The following is a 16230-nucleotide window of genomic DNA, read 5'->3' on the forward strand; positions in this document are numbered from 1 at the left end:
TTTCTTGCAGATATCATAATATGTATATGCGAACAAGTCCTTTCAAGGATTCAAAGAATGGCCAAGTACATGCGCGCCCAAGCCTTCAAGTGTCGCAGACCAGATTTTCATGCATTTGCCTAATTTAATTCCCCTGAACAATAGGAAGAAGTCAGAAACGTTCCGTAGAATCTTCAGTAAAAATCAGAATCTTGCTGCAAGTCTCACTGTGTTCAAAACGAAGCGAATCTCCCAAGCCCCTCTAGGTCTTTGGCCAAAGTAATTTGTCAGGCTGTGCTGTTTTGAGCCCGCAGGTTCTTAACATACACAAACACATCCCTACTGCTGCCTCATCCCTATGTACTTGCCTCTGTAAAGAGCAAACAGTGTGTTCAGAAAACTCGCATCAGTCGGATGGTGCAGGGCATACTGTTTTTGTAATGAGCAAATAACTCCAGAGGCTTGTCACTTCCCTCTTCCCACCGAGTGCCCTCTTGTCATTTAAGAAATATAATATATATCAAAGTGAACAAGGGAGATTGGGTAGGAAGCTTTCATTAGATGCTGCTGTACTGACTCAGCCACAAACCATGCCTTTTGCTGATGAGAACACAGCAGGCCTTTTCCCTCATCTGAGAAGGAAAGTGGCTGCTTATTAAGAGTTCCGATATATTAAAAATTGCTAGCCATGCTGGCAGGCCAACCAATGCTCAGAAGGGCTAGTTTGCATAACAGTCGAGGAAGGAATGGAGAGGAATTCAATTCAGTTTGTGTTTCAACGCAAGCCTACCTCATTCGCACTTCCTGAAATAATATAGCAAATCGAAACAAGGCTATCTTTTGAAATTCACACTTCTCCAAATTTTGCAGTGTGGTTCTTTAAACAAATTAAATTGTATGAAAGCGCACACATTAATGGAAATTGTTGAAAGTATCAGGGTACGACTCAGCTTCCACTGTGGAATCTGCATGTGAGAGAGTAGAGGAACCTCCAAACTTCCTAGGCTGGCATCCTTGCGCTGAGCTGTGTAACAAACCAAAATTAACAGATCTGTCTATCCCGAAGAAGAGGCTAGCAAGCGATGGAGCTATCTGGTGCAGCTCTAGGACCCCAGCACATATTGCACAAGTGCGTGTGTGTGCCCTCTGATGTGAAGGACCATGGGCCAGTACCAACAAGGCCCTGGATCTACTGATGTGCTAAACACTGAATAAGAAACTTGAGGGGAAGCAGCAGGAAACACGGCAGGCATGCCTTGAAATAGGTTTCTGACTGAAAACTTAACTGAAGGAATAAGGGTACTATATACTTAACAGTCTTATCCTTGTGGTCATGGGCAGGCAGCAAAAACATCAATGTTGCCATACCTTAGTACCTCCCAGATGTGGGTGGGGCTGTGGTCTAAACTACTGAACCTCTTGGGCTTGCCGATCGGAAGGTTGGCGTTTTGAATCCCTGCGACGGGGTGAGCTCCCGTTGCTCTGTCCCAGCTCCTGCCAACCTAGCAGTTTGAAAGCACACCAGTGCAAGTAGATAAATAGGTACCACTGTGGCGGGAAGGTAAACGGCATTTCCATGCACTCTGGCAGTCGTCACGGTGTCCCATTGCACCAAAAGCAGTTTAGTCATGCTGGCCACATGACCCGGAAAGCTGTTTGTGGACAAACGCCAGCTCCCTCGGCCCGAAAGTGTGATGAGCGCCGCAGCCCCATAGTCACCTTTGACTGGACTTAACTGTCCAGGGGTCCTTTACCTCTCATTCAGCTTGGTGTGTCAAAAGATGTCCCAAGCCTTTCCTTACCTGCTTTTACTGCTCTCTCGGTATCTTTATGCTACATAGGGTTGCCGTATTTCAAAAAGTGAAAATCCGGACACAAAAGTTGTTGAGGTTAGTTTATTGCGCTCCCCCCCCAAAAAAAAATCTCAACAAAAAATGAAGCTTTTAACCTATTTTTTAGGGAAATTGCCAAAAAATCAACACTTCCAATATGTGCTAACATATACCCAGGTTTTCCCAGACATTTTAACCACTTTCAGAAAATTCTGCCTGGACGCCATTTTCGAAGGACAAACCCTGGCTACGTCCAAGAAATTCTGAACATATAACAGCCCTATGTTACATTGTGTCACCTTGTTCCAGGTTTGCCAGATGCCCTATATAATGTATTATATAACAAGGCTCACACAATAGCCTTCCCCCATTGAGCTTTCGGCATCTTTCTATTGTTATTGAGATATCGATCTACAAATCCTGTCAATCCATCCCTTGTTGACTCTCTACCTAAGAGGAGCGCATGACTGACTGGTTTGGGACAGTCATTTGCAGCTGCAATCTTCTGATGCCCGCTTACCTGAGAGTAAGCCCCAATGAACTGAGAGAGGCTGGCTTATTCTGAGTAGACAAAGGTCAGCAACACCACTGTGAAGGGAAACTGCAGTATAATTTAACCTTCATTGCATTAAGGGGCCCAAGGCAGCATGGTTCTCAGTACCATCCAGGTACTGACTAGGCCCAGACCTGCTTAACTTCAGCAGAGTGGTGGCGACAGGTGTCTTGAGTTTTAGACCAAATTCTCAGGTATGAAGTATGCAGCAGCATTTCGCAAGAGGCCCCGTTTTCCTCAAAGCTTCCCACAGGCATCAATGGGAATTGCTTTTTAAATTTTAGAAACAAGTAACGGAAGACAATGGACTTAGGTTGTTGCAGTAAGGCTCAAAAGGGAGAGGAGTGAGCCCTGCAACTTCTTTTTAAATATTAGAGGAAGGCAAGATGAAGACACAAATATGCGGACATGATCATTACTATCCCATCATGGAATTTATAGAGTTGGAAGAGACCACAAGGGTCATCTAGTCCAACCCCCTGAAATACGGGAATACTTTGCCCAACATTGGGCTCTCATGCTCTACCGACTGAGCTACGCCAGCTGTCTTAATATAAGGAAAATGTAATTCCTAAACTGATCTTTTGTTCCTCCCGGAGTTGATCTCCTTGCCTTCTGTGGAATTTGCAAGCATGTAAATCAAAACAGAACATGGCCCAATTGCTCTTTTAAATAAATCTTGACAGGCTCTAGGAACAAACAGTTCCAAAGGAAAACATTGTGGTATCCCGCTTTGAGCATGAAAAGTACAAGTGCTGGTGATGTATGACAAATATTGTGACACAAAATAAATTCACACTCCCTCTCATCTCTTTTCTTTTTTGCTTGTAATCCTGTCGCTGCCTCCTATGTTTGATACTCAGCTAAAACAGCTTAGATGTGAATGTGTTCCTATGTTGTGCCATAGTGTGTGTGCGCACACAATCTCACACACACACACCAGAAATGGGCAGCTGTCCATATGACTGGGAAGTCAGCTAATTCTATTCAGCAGGATAAGCCACAGACAAGAAAGGCAGGAACGTTCAGGGGAGAAAAGCTGGGCTAATACCTTGCCTGCTTAAACTCTTTTCACATATTGGTGCTAATAAAATGCTTTTATATAGATGCTTTGGGGAAAAGAATGAGGTAGTTAATCCCAAACACAGTTATTTGTCAACATGCTGTCTGTAAGGCTTAAACTATTATAAAGGCATATATACACCCACTTTAAAGTAGATCATGAACAGGCAGAGAAAACAGCTTGCAGCGTCTTTTGAGGGGGTGGAAAGACACCATCAATATGTCAAGTATATTTACTCAAATAAATGGCTTAGGCGGCAGTCTAAACCCCACTTACCTGGGAGTAAGTCCCAGTGAATTCAATAGGACTTACTTCTGAGCAGATATGGTTAAGATTGTACTGTCATTTACCTCCAAAAAAGGTTGATGAAAAAAAGGTGTGTTTTTTTCATCCTTTCCTCTGTACGTTTATGAGTGAGGTAAATGAATGCAAATGAGGTTGGCTCTCTTCTCCAAAATCAAATAATGGATAATGGATTATGCGATGTAGACCAATCTGTTAGCTGCTTAGAGTTGTTGGGTTTTCCCCCCTAAAAATTTTAAGCAGTCATAAATTATCTAAATAAATAGGATTCCAAATCTATGTGAAAGGCTGGGAGTACAGCACCAGGGGGTTGTAGATACTCTAGATTAATAACCTCAGCATAAAAACATCTGGGTCTACATGGGGTTAGGATAGAACTGCAGCAATGAATAACGCTTGGAGGGGGACATGAAATTAACCTGGTTACAGTTCAGTGCTGAATTAGGGCTGTAAACCCCAGGGTGATGAGCTTTTATCCCTCAAAATTAAAATATTAATGGCCATCAAAGCAAAAAAATACCCTCCATGCAAGAAATTGTAGCCTTATGAATGAGGTAAAATAATAAGAGCTATTTTTAAATATAAAAAATAATGATATATCCAAAACGCTTATAGCTGCTCAGTTTTATTTCAAGAAGCTATTGCTGCTCCCATTCACAAACAAACTGTGTGTAACAGGTTGCTTTCATCCGGTGACTTCCGAAAACAAGGGTATTTTTGTCTTTATTTGCTCTGTAGCAAAAGGGCTGGGGAAAACAGCAAGCAAAGGTTCTTTTTAAAATACTCCGCTAATGGAATCATAGGCTCCTTGGAAAATAATTAATTCTGAAAACTGTAAGAAACAGCACACCTTATCCGGATAACATTCCTATTGTTTGCATGCAAAAATCTTTGTGATATACAATTCTGGTCAGAGGGCAGATGTTTCCCAGATGTGTTCAGGGTTCCTGCACTAGCCAATTCATCTATTTCTCAGGTAGACTCTTAAAATAATAGCAAGTTACCTTTTTCAGGAATGCCATTCTTGGCCTGTAACGCTGCCCTTGATCTATGCGCCTGATGGTCATGGTGGTCTACTTAGCCAAGCCGAAAGCTACAAAAAGAAGAGGAAGAAAGAAAAGGAAAAAACCGGCCTAACCAATTGCAGGGAAGCTGGTCCTCTTGTTACTGATTTCAGGCAAACTGCATGACTCGAAATCCCCAGCCTAGAGAATAAAGGCAGCGGTGGAATCGGGCACTGTCCCGCCATAGCCAATCAGCAAGGAGCGCCGAGGTCTTATTTGCATGTGTTTTTGGAGTCTTTCCAAGCTGCCAGCATTAGGGGGAGCCCACTCATCTATTTACAATACTAACGGGATAAGAAACGGAAGGAGAATTCGGATCGGAAACTAATCTGAATCGTTTACGAGATTAGAAATTGTTAGCAGGTTGCACGTCCCAGCAAAGGAACAAAATTGGAACAGATGCTCTTTTCTTTCTTTTTAAGGATGGGTTAATGTGTTGAAAAATATGGGGAAACAGACTTGTTTCAATCTCAAACGCTGTTTAACTGGAAACGCTGGATTTATTTAGATCCCCACCCGCAGGTAACATTATAAAGCTGTAAAGCAGCCGGTTGCACCGAGAAAAATACAGGATGAATATTTTCCACGTTCCACTGATGTTGGGCTTCTCTGGGCTGTAGTCCAGATCCAGGCCACAAATATTCAAAATCCGGACTGAGGGGGTCTCCATAGCTCATGACCTCACCTGATGATGCTCCCTGTTTGGCTGTTGTAAACTTCAGAAAGATGCTAAGGTTTGGACATATCTCCCATGGGGAGGAAAACCCAGATAGCAGAAGCTGCTGAAAATGCCTTGCCATATTAAACACAAGAGGGTGCTTGGAGTCAAAACTTCAGCCCATGACCACCTGCTGTTCTTGCCCCCTAATAACCAGTATTTGATCAGTGCTCCAATGAACAGAGAGTGTCAAAACCTGAGTTTTCAGATGTGCCGTCATCGTGAGCCTACTGTTTGTTCCTGTTGGAAATGTACATTTTTCCTCCACACCATCGACGTTGGCTGGCTTCCAAACAACCACAACTAGTTCCGCAGACCTAATTTAACTTTGGGTTTGTGTTTCTAAAACAACAGCTCTCCACATAACGTATGGCAATTCGTTTTTTGAATTGAGGAGACCTTTCAAAGGCAGATTGTAATATGGCAATTAGGTCTTCTGTTCATCGTCGTCGTCATCATCATCATCATCATCATCATATATCCCTGGAAATTCCCCAGTCCTGGGGCATACTGAAAGCTGCTCTTTAAGAATCCTAGCCAGCATATGAGTGTTAAACGCAACGGCCATTTTGCTTTGAGTTGTTTCATAGGCCACAATTTGTAAATGGAAAAGAATAAATTCGAATTTGATTTCAAGAGAATATGGCAGAGTGGCCCCAAGCACTTGAGGTTTCGGTTCTCTACACGTATATCTGGGGAAAAGCCTAATTGAACTCAGTGCGCTTGTTTTTGAGTACTCATGTGTAACATTGCCGGAAACCAATCGCAAAAGTAGGGCAACACCATTAATCACCTCCCATAAACACACACAAACGATAGGAACAGAAGAAACTATGGCATTACAAGTCAGCATTTATCAAATGCATTTTGGAAAAATTATCAAGAGCATTTTTTTATATAGCAACAATTGACATATCAGGGGTATTGTAACAGCCCCTGTTACTGTCCTTACTTCATAAGATACATACCCTTGTATCCTGAGTTGCAGGTATATACACACACATAGTGATGGAAGGGAGGAATTGTAAACAGTGAGGTCAGAAAATGAAATGAAATGCAGAAAGGTGCAGGGATACATTACATTATTAACAGCCGCTATTAGCACATAAGCAAACAGTTGTGTGAATAACATTGACATTAGCAAGCCAATTAACACATGTAGCGTGATGAAAATCCATTGTGCTCATTCAGTACACAAATGGTAGCACTGAGCCTCTTGAAGTCTCTTGAAGTCTTGTGATCTGAGCGGTTTCACTTTGCAATCTCCCTTTGAAGTTCCTTCGGTTCAAGGATGGCCACCTTTAGGTCACTGGTAGGGTATCCTGGGAGTTTGAATGTTTTCCCCTGGTTTTTCAACATTTGTGCCTTAAGTAGGGCGCTGCTGGCAAGTATTGCCATATATCACACTGGAAGATGTACAGGGGAATGAACCTCCAGTGTTGAGGATGACACTTACTAGGCCTTGTTATAGTAGACATAGGGTCAGAGTTGGCTACGAGACCTGATTCCTGTGTTCATTTCTGCTACATGTCTTGTTGTTACTAGTTAGTAGCTACAGTATTTTTAGCTTGTGGAATTGCCTGTGATCAGGTGTAGGATTTCACCCAAGGCCTGTGCTATTGTCCAGGATAGACTGTATATCATTGATCTCGAGGGATTTTAACTGGGAACTGCCAAACGCAATCAGAGTAGGCTCAACCTGATGGGGAGATCTCCTTTCTTCTGTGCTGGAATGCTTAATTTCTAACAGGACAGGTGAAGATGCCCCTACCCTGCTTCGAAGCAACATTCGAGAACCAGAAAACCAGTGTGGTATAGTGGTTAAGAGCAGCAGATTTGTAATCTGGGGAACCGGGTTCGCTTCCCCGCTCCTCCACATGCAGCTGCTGGGTGACCTTGGGCTAGTCACACTTCTTTGAAGTCTCTCAGCCCCACTCACCTCAGAGTGTTTGTTGTGGGGGAGGAAGGGAAAGGAGACTGTTAGCCGCTTTGAGACTCCTTAGGGTAGTGATAAAGCGGGATATCAAATCCAAACTCTTCTTCTTCTTCTTCACCCTCCAGTGATCAGATTCGGTTATGTATTTGAGGGCAGAGGGAAACATGGGCATAGCCAGGATTTATGTTAGAGGAGTGGGCAGGACACCCACCTGTCATCATCCACTGTCCATGGGCGTAGTCAGTGGGTGCAGGGAGGCAGCTGCATCCCTAAATCAAGTAAATAAAAATGCTTAAATAACTAACTGACCAATTGCGTCACAGATAACTCGGTTCTGCCCCCCCCCCCCCAACATAAAGCCTGCGCCCCTAAAATAAATCCTGGCTACGCCCATGCCTCTCTGGCTTTGCTTAGCAGATTTGGAATGAAACGTCTCAACAGCAGTCGTTTCAATTTTTCCTTTTAACCCGTGCTGGGGAAGGGGAATTGTCAAAATCATTCTACAATTTCTACTTTTAGTGAAGTATTTTTATTTAATTACTTGATTTTTGGCGGAGGGAGTGCAGCTCCTCCCCGCCCGCCCCTGGCGAGAAACGCACTCTGCACATACTCTGAGCACTTTTTTCTCACTGTACTTTAGGCGCCTCGGCTACCGTGAAAGGAAACCGATACGAGGGGGATTCTGCCTCGCAGAAGAGAAATCACGTGACAAAAAAAGCGCGCGGGGGAGTTTTGTAGGGAGTACACCACACGGCCACGTGACGGAGGACGGAGGGAGCGTCGACGGACGGAAAGCCAGAAGAAGTCAGCCGCGTGACGACAGGGAGGCTCCTGATTGGGGAGCTCGCCACGTGACGCCCTCGGAGCGGCGCCTCGCGTCACGTGGGAGTGGGCTGGAGGGAGGGGGCCGGCCTGCCCGTCCCCGGGAGCTACGCAGGCGCAGAGCGGCGCAGGGCCGCGGCGGCCGCTCCCTGGCTGGCAGTGCTCGCTAAGATGGCGGATTTCCTGCCATCGCGGTCCCCGCTGTCGGGCTGCTTCCCGGGCTGCCTGCTCAACAGCAGCGAGGCGGAGCAGCAGCGAAAGTCCAAAGAGATCGACAAGTGCCTGTACCGCGAGAAGACCTACGTCAAGCGGCTCGTCAAGATCCTGCTGCTGGGCGCGGGCGAGAGCGGCAAAAGCACCTTCCTCAAGCAGATGCGCATCATCCACGGGCAGGACTGGGACCGGGCCGCTCGAGAGGAGTTCCGCGCCACCATCTACAGCAACGTCATCAAGGGTGAGGGTGGAAGGGGGGGTCTCCCTCGCGCGCGTCCCCGTCCGTCCCCCTCCCCAAACTTTGGGGCCACCGGAAAGAGGGAGGGGGGAGCAGAAGAGGCGCGCGCCCCCCGAAATCCGTTCATGTGGGGGAGGGGGAAGCCAGCAAAACAACAAGAAAGCGGTGGGTGGGTGGAGGAGAGAGAAAAAAGAACCGCAGCTTTTGCAGGGAGAAACACTTCAGTTGCTGCTGCTGCTGAAAGACGGAAGCCCAGAGAGAGAAGAAAAAAAGAGAGGGTGGGAAAGGTCTTTGGAGGCGAGGTCGCTGGAGCCTTTAGGGTGTACGTGAGGAAAAGAAAACACGCGTGTGAGGGCTGCGGCTGGAGAGGGTGTCTTGAGGGGGACGGGCCAGAACGAACGTCTCACTTCTTGCCCCGTTGTTGTTGTTTCTTTGGCCCTTGGGATCCCCAGCCGCCCTCGCCGCAGCTTTCCTGTTTTCACTTTTTCAGTACACGTGTCATCGGTTTTGGAGGGTGCTTGGGTGTGGAAAGGGCCCCCCGCGCGTGAGTCGCCCGACTCGGCTGTGCTGTGACGAGTTGGGGATTTTCGAACGGGGCCTTTATAAGGAACCTGACAGCTGCCTTGAGCCGTGTGAAAACGGAGGGCTCTCTACGGCACTGAGAACCTGGGACGCTTTGCAGGCGAAGCATGTTCTCTACCACTGAGCTAGTGGTGGTGGACATGTCGTGGGTACGACATAACTCGGAGAAACGTGATCAGAGCATGTTGAAGAAGGGACGGGAGGGAGGGAGGGAGGGAGGGAGGCGGAGTTGGGGGCCCAGAGAGTCTGGGTGGCAACACTGGCTTGCGCTCTTTTATTTTGAATCCTGAATTAGAAGCATGCTGTTTAGTCAGTTAAGTCGTGTCCGACTCTTCGTGACCCCATGGACCAGAGCACGCCAGGCACTTCTGTCTTCCACTGCCTCCCACAGTGCTGGTAGCTTCGAGAACACTGTCCAACCATCCATCTCTCTGTCGTCCCCGTCTCCTTGTGCCCTCCATCTTTCCCAACATCAGGGTCTTTTCCAGGGAGTCTTCTCTTCTCATGAGGTGGCCAAAGTACTGGAGCCTCAGCTTCAGGATCTGTCCCTCAGTGAGTACTCGGGGCTGATTTCCTTAAGAATGGAGAGGCTTGATCTTCTTGCAGTCCATGGGACTCTCAAGAGTCTCCTCCAGCACCATAATTCAAAAGCATCAATTCTTCAGCAATCAGCCTTCTTTATGGTCCAGCTCTCACTTCCATACATCACTACTGGGAAAACCATAGCTTTAACTATACGGACCTTTGTTGGCAAGGTGATGTCTCTGCTTTTTAGGATGCTCTCTAGGTTTGTCATTGCTCAGTACGTTGGCTTAAAGATGCGAGTGCTCTTTTATGTTGGAGGATTAGTTAGGGTCCTGGCATGTATATGGAATTAATAGTGTGGTGGTCAGGATGGCTTTGTGCACTCGTTGGCCATCAATTGGCAGGTTGGAACCCACTTCACAACCTGATCCAAAGTGGGGTGCAGCAGAAGTACCACCGCCATGCATATAGGTGATGAAAGATTAAGAATGGGTCCCCAGATGCATGTTAGGGTTAAAAGTGAGTCCTGAGTCTGAAAAGGTTGAAGATACCTGTTGTAGTGTGCCAGTAGTTGTAGCAAATATATATTATGTTATGGGTATATTGTGATATGAAGCTGTGACTCTGGGTATGTAGAGAGACGAAACTAGGCATAGCACTATAGGCATAGGAATTGCATTTGCAAGGTTAATGGGGGGCTTCAGAGAAAAGTTTCCAGAAGTCAGTTACCTGAGTGTACAGAAGAACTGTGGACCTAAAAACGTAAGGCTTGCATATGGTGAAAATGGATTATAAGTGTGAAAATGGATTATAAGTGTGAGTAGTCATGTGTGTGTTTATAGTCACTCAAGATTAGACAGCCAAATGTTTCAATGTCTGCTGCGGGAGGTGAATGGTCCATAACGGAACAATGTGGAATGGCATGCAAATCCTGCCTGGGGAGTTTATTTTTTAAAAAATATTCTTGAGATTTATCAAACAGGAGTTCATAGAAGCTTGTTATCGTGCCTTGCTTATGACGCCTGACAGTTCAATTGTATCTGTAGTTTTTTGCATGTGAAATTTGTTGCATGTGAAATTGGGGACATGAAGGGTAAGCGAGGAGAGTTCTTGGTGGTTACACAGTGAGGAGAGAAGGGTAGGCATGGGGAGAGGGAATTTTTTTAGCTTTCACAAAGTGATGAACAGTTATGGAAATATGTCCCAAAATTGTCCAAGAATGGATATACAGTATCTGTACCGTTGCTTAGTGTCATTCTAATGCTGTCTTGTGACATGGAAGTGAGTAGTATAGGAACAAATTATTTTTGCATGTCAGTTGGCTTGTGTGCTTCCTCTCCCTGCCCCCTCCTGGCTTACAAAATATTTGGGTTTGGCTCAAGCTACAACTGGTGACAATATGGTACAGTCTAAGATTCCAGCTTTAACCTGTCCAGTCTCGTTTTCAACTTCCTAACAGTTTCTCTTTTTATGCACATTGAGAGGAGTTGATGTGTACAAATCTCAATTGAGTAAAAAAGCACAGAATTAGAGATGTAAGATTTCTGGGAATTTGGAAGTCATTGAGGGGAGGAAGGTTTTTTCCCCAGTGTTTGCCCTGAATGCCCTTCTCTGGAAATTTTTGGATTTATTTTTAAATACAATACTTTTACATTACATACTCTTTACATATTAAAAGGCATGTTGTTACTTTAGGAACATTAGATGCATTATGTATAACTTAATTTACCATAGAATTATCATGTCTGGTATATTATTGTTTGTTCAGGCAAATGGAATTTAAAGCTTTCATTTAAAAATTGAGCTTCAAGCTTTAAACTGTAAGGGACCTAGCATTTATTTGGTTTTGCCAGTAAATGAGCACTCAAAAACAATAACTAGAAACCATCAACATTATAGTAAAACAAATGATTATTCAGAAAATTATGATGTCGTTTTCTTCAGTCCTCCACAGTATAAAACAGATAGAAAAAGAGCCAAGAGAAAGATGGGAGGAGGAACAAAACTCAGTGAACACTACAGTACATGAAATTTGAACAGTCTCTTTTTCTGTGGTATCACTTTCTGTTTCTTCATATTATCATGGACCTCTAAAAGCTGAAGGTTTCCCCAGATTGAAATAAACTTCTGTCCTTTCACATAATCAGTTTATTTCTTGATTTGGTGTTTCAAACATAGACCAGTTTCTTTCACATGTTGGAGCAGATGGAGGAATCTGAAGTATGTAAGAAGCAAGAGGAGTCAGAGACTTTGTTGTGCAGAGACCTTGCCATCATTCTGCAGGCAGGATATGTTTGGCACAACTCCACACTGTATTCCTTGACCAAATGTGTGAAGATGTTCTGAAGCCTGCAGCATTTGAAAGCACTTTTCCAACAACAAGCCTTAAGTGTGCTGTTTGTTTTGTAATTTGATCATATTCAGAAGTAGTACTATCATCACTTAATGACTTTGAATCTTGGATCCAACAGCAACGTGATTAGATGACAACAGATAGTGTTGCTATGTACTAGCTCCCACTCCCAGTCCTTTGAGGCCTAGATGAGAGGACAGAAACAGGATCAACAAATATGCCAGTAAGAGGAAGACCACAAGCAAAGATGGCATTGAATGCTTCTTCCTTCTCATGTGACGGTGACAATGACCTCCAAGGGGCCGAAATGCATCTTGCTCTTGCATGTGAGCATTGTACTCTCAGTTGACAGCTCAGGACTTGTTCTCACTGTGCAGGAATTGTAATGATTTGATACTGTACATACATAGTCTCACATAAAAATCTTCCTGTTACATAGTTTTAGAAATCATTTGGCAGGGGGTGGGGAAAATATATGAACACTTTGGCCTAAATTCTTTCTTTGTCATTCTAAATGAAAATATTTCATAATCCTTTTTTTCTTTTCTTTTTTGCGGGGGAGAAACACATATTTTTCAGGGGACCATCTCTCCCCGCTTCAATTTTTCCATTTTCCCCACGGGCCCCACATCTCCATACAGAACATATGTTTGCAAAAATAAGGCGTTAAAGCTGAAAGTGCTTCCCATCTCAAGTATCTACCAAAAAAGTGTCTACATTTCAAATATTTGAAGATAGCTCTCTGGAAAGATGCGTACAGGAGGTTTTACCATGACAGCTTACAAGCTTCACGTATGCAGGAGCTGCTTATGTCCTTGATCTGTATGTAGGGGAAAGTTGTTCTCTGATTTTCCAGTTTTTGAAGTGTCTAGAATCTGTTCAAAAATCATAAGATGGGGCTCTTGGCTTCTGAGCCTTGTCTATGGTGGTGCTTAATTTATACACGAGCACAAGATTGGGGAGTTATCTGTAGTGTAAGCATAATCTTGTCATGCTGAGACTTTCTGTGCCAAGAAAATATGCCTTCTGGGCTGTCATGCACTCTTAAATTCCTACTCAGGTTAATATATGTCTTCTTCACATGTGTCATCAGGATGTGCCTGTCTCTCCTACCTGATCTAAATGTTAGCTGCCTCAGGCTTTTTCCACCCAGTTGTTACACTAGATCACCTAAGATTGAAGGAATTTTACATGGCTGGGCTTCTTGGGAATCAAAACAGTGGTGGCACTTTGAGAAAATTATGCAGATGTATTACACAGCTATAGATTGCCATTCCATTAATTGAAGGCTCTTCACTTAGTGGAGACTTTCTTGAATGAAAAGGGGAAGGAGGGGGTGTTTTTTGGTTCCCTTTTCCCTAGAGCCCCCATTCTGCAGCACCTCCCACGCTGTTCCAAAGGGGTAGGGGGAGGTGTTTGAGGGCTCCAGAAGGAAAGGGAAATTGATGAAAATTGCCTTTCCCTGTTTCATGGAAGCCTCTGATGGATGAAAGAGCCTTCTGTTGAGCCAAAGGATACAGTTGGATACAAGCCTATGTTTACAAAAGAGAGATTATATTGTTCTATCGTCATGACTATCTGCAGTAAAATGGTCCCTCTTTTTTTCTTTATAGGCATCAACAATCCCAAATGAAAAGATCTCAACTAATAGCCACAATTCTAACTGTTTTGGCATTTAAAACTAAAATTCTCCCATTCTTCTTACTTTGGAAGTAAGAGAGTCTGAAAGAGAGACTGAATATATTTCACCAACTATTTTCCAGGATCATGATAACTGATACTAGATAATCAATATCTTACTGAAAATACTTAATAGTGTTTTTGAAACTACAAATATATTTTTAACTTTGACACCAAAGTAGGTTGTTCTGGTCTTATACATGTATTTCCACTTTTCATCAAATAACAGTACTTAGTATTCATATAGCACAGTAGAGTGTTAAAGATGCCTTGCTTCAGATACTATGTTTGCAGCACACCTGTAATATATGTTAGTGTTAAGTGTCTTGAGGCTGAAAAAGAGTGCCTACCTACAGTTACATAGGAACTTCATGGCAGGTAAATTTTAAACCCACAAGTTGTTCATGACTGAATCCCTTAGCCCCTCCATTACACCAGTATTTTCATTTTATCAGTAAAATGTAACAGTTTGTACACATTCTATTTTTTACCTTATATTTTAAGGATAGTATTCACATTTTCAACATGAGCTGCACTGCACTGAAGTCTAGGACTTATTTCCCGATAGGGCTGGGTGATAAATTGTCCCAAACGGTTCGAAGTCCATATTGTGATACTGGTTTCATAATTTTTGACGTGGCAATATATTGCAAATCATGGTGTGTGTGTGCGCTTTGCAAAAATCACAATGTGGGCAAAACTGTGAAGCTAGCCAGTGCCTCTGCATAGCTCCATCCTTATTTCTGACATGATATATTGGTATATCATGATGTTTAGCTGGCGATATATCACAAGATTGAAAACCAGGTCTCACTCAACCCTATTTCACGATGTGCTAGAATTAAGGTGTTAGGCCAGTTTTGCAATTGCATCCCAAGTTATTGCCATGTCTATAGTTCATTATTTGAAAAGAAAATTTGAAGACATGCTTTGTCAAAGCTGATAACCTCCCTATTTCTGATTACCACTTTGGACTCTGTTAAGTGTCCTATTCCAGCAGCTGTCTTAGGCATATATGAAACAGCTATTCTCCAGACCCAAAATTGCACAGGATCTGGTTATGCAGAAAACAGTCGGGGCTACTACAGACATTTTTCTATCCATTACAGTACTTCTCATTAGATCTGGTCTCTCTATGTGTGTCACTCATGGCTTTTTGAGAGAAGCTGTTTATTGGGCCTAAAATAAATACCACTAGGAAAATAACAAAGTGCTTTCAATTTTGTTGAAGGTGTAAGAGTCCTTGTGGATGCTCGAGAGAAACTTCATATTCCTTGGGGAAATCCTTCTAACCAAAGAAATGGTGACATGCTGATGGCCTTTGATACCCGCTCAGGAGTGGTGGCGCACGGAATGGTGGAGACCCAAGTTTTTTTGCAGTTCCTTCCAGCAATAAGAAGCTTGTGGGCAGATAGTGGTATCCAGCATGCCTACGACAGACGCAGAGAATTTCAACTGGTAAGAAGCACATTTGACACTTGTTGTTCCTGTTGAGATCGCATATTGTAAAATGTTTTCAGGTGAAATAACGGTTCCTTTCTGAGCCGTTGTAAAAGTTATCATTAGCCATGATCAAAATACTCCGAAGATGTATAGCCTAGTCTGATATGATTTTCATATTACAAATTGATTATTAAGAATCATTACACAGAACTTAATGTCCACAAGGCCCACCATAATTGTAGCAGAGCCTGAAATTTGAACCTGGCCTTGAGATCATATAAGAATGATTTCCTTCTCTTAATGTACTTCAGATAAACTAAAGATACAAAAGGGGGGGGGGGAGGTATTACAAGCTACTTGTGCACCACATATGTCTGGTAAAAATCAGGTGTAGGTTTTGAAAGAAGTTTAGGGATGATGATAAACACAGTCAGGGGTAATGATGTGGGAATATTTGGTTTCTAGAGGAGCAAGGCACAAATAACTACAGCATGGTGTTATTTTACATGGGAAATGGGAAACTGCCTTAGTGCCAGAACATTGGTCTGTATAGCTAAGTGTTATCTACACTAACTGGCAGCAGCTGTTCGGGATTTCAGACAGGATTCTTTTCCTTACGTACCTGGAGATGCAAGTTATCAAACATTCCGCATACAGAACAGTTGCTCTACCACTGAGCTATGGCTCCTCTTATTCCCAGTCACTTAACTCTTGGTAATGTTACCTTTGCTCAAAAGAGTCCTAGGATGCTAAACACGAGAAATTAACCGGGTACCAGGCACATTTTGCTATTGGCACGGGTCCAATTACGACCACATGGAGATTTCTGGATGCCAGGTTGGCACCTGACATCTCCATCTGGCTTGTCTCTCCAGCTTTCTTGAGGAGGTACACAGAAGAGCTTATTTATTGCATTTATATCCCAC

General features: G+C 43.6%; 2 protein-coding genes across 4 annotated transcripts in view; one reads left to right on the plus strand and one right to left on the minus strand.

Annotated features, from left to right (window-relative positions):
- Positions 1-4946, minus strand: part of RGS9 (regulator of G protein signaling 9) — a 72718-nt gene extending 67772 nt beyond the window's left edge. For 2 of the 3 annotated variants that reach the window (XM_081899673.1, XM_081899674.1), the window contains exon 1: positions 4735-4945. In XM_081899673.1, the coding sequence (XP_081755799.1) occupies positions 4735-4797 (63 nt within the window). In that variant the 5' untranslated portion in view covers positions 4798-4945. Of the gene's footprint in view, positions 1-4734 lie in introns of all 3 variants that reach the window. The other variant, XR_014165315.1, reaches the window with a different exon arrangement.
- Positions 4947-8375: 3429 nt separating this feature from the next.
- Positions 8376-16230, plus strand: part of GNA13 (G protein subunit alpha 13) — a 31742-nt gene continuing 23887 nt past the window's right edge. Inside the window, exons 1-2 of the mRNA XM_081899840.1 lie at positions 8376-8724; positions 15093-15319. Of these exons, the coding sequence (XP_081755966.1) occupies positions 8442-8724; positions 15093-15319 (510 nt within the window). The 5' untranslated portion in view covers positions 8376-8441. The remainder of the gene's footprint in view (positions 8725-15092; positions 15320-16230) is intronic.

Source organism: Podarcis melisellensis, assembly GCF_964234715.1.
Source record: "Podarcis melisellensis genome assembly, chromosome: 2".
Lineage (NCBI taxonomy): Eukaryota > Metazoa > Chordata > Lepidosauria > Squamata > Lacertidae > Podarcis > Podarcis melisellensis.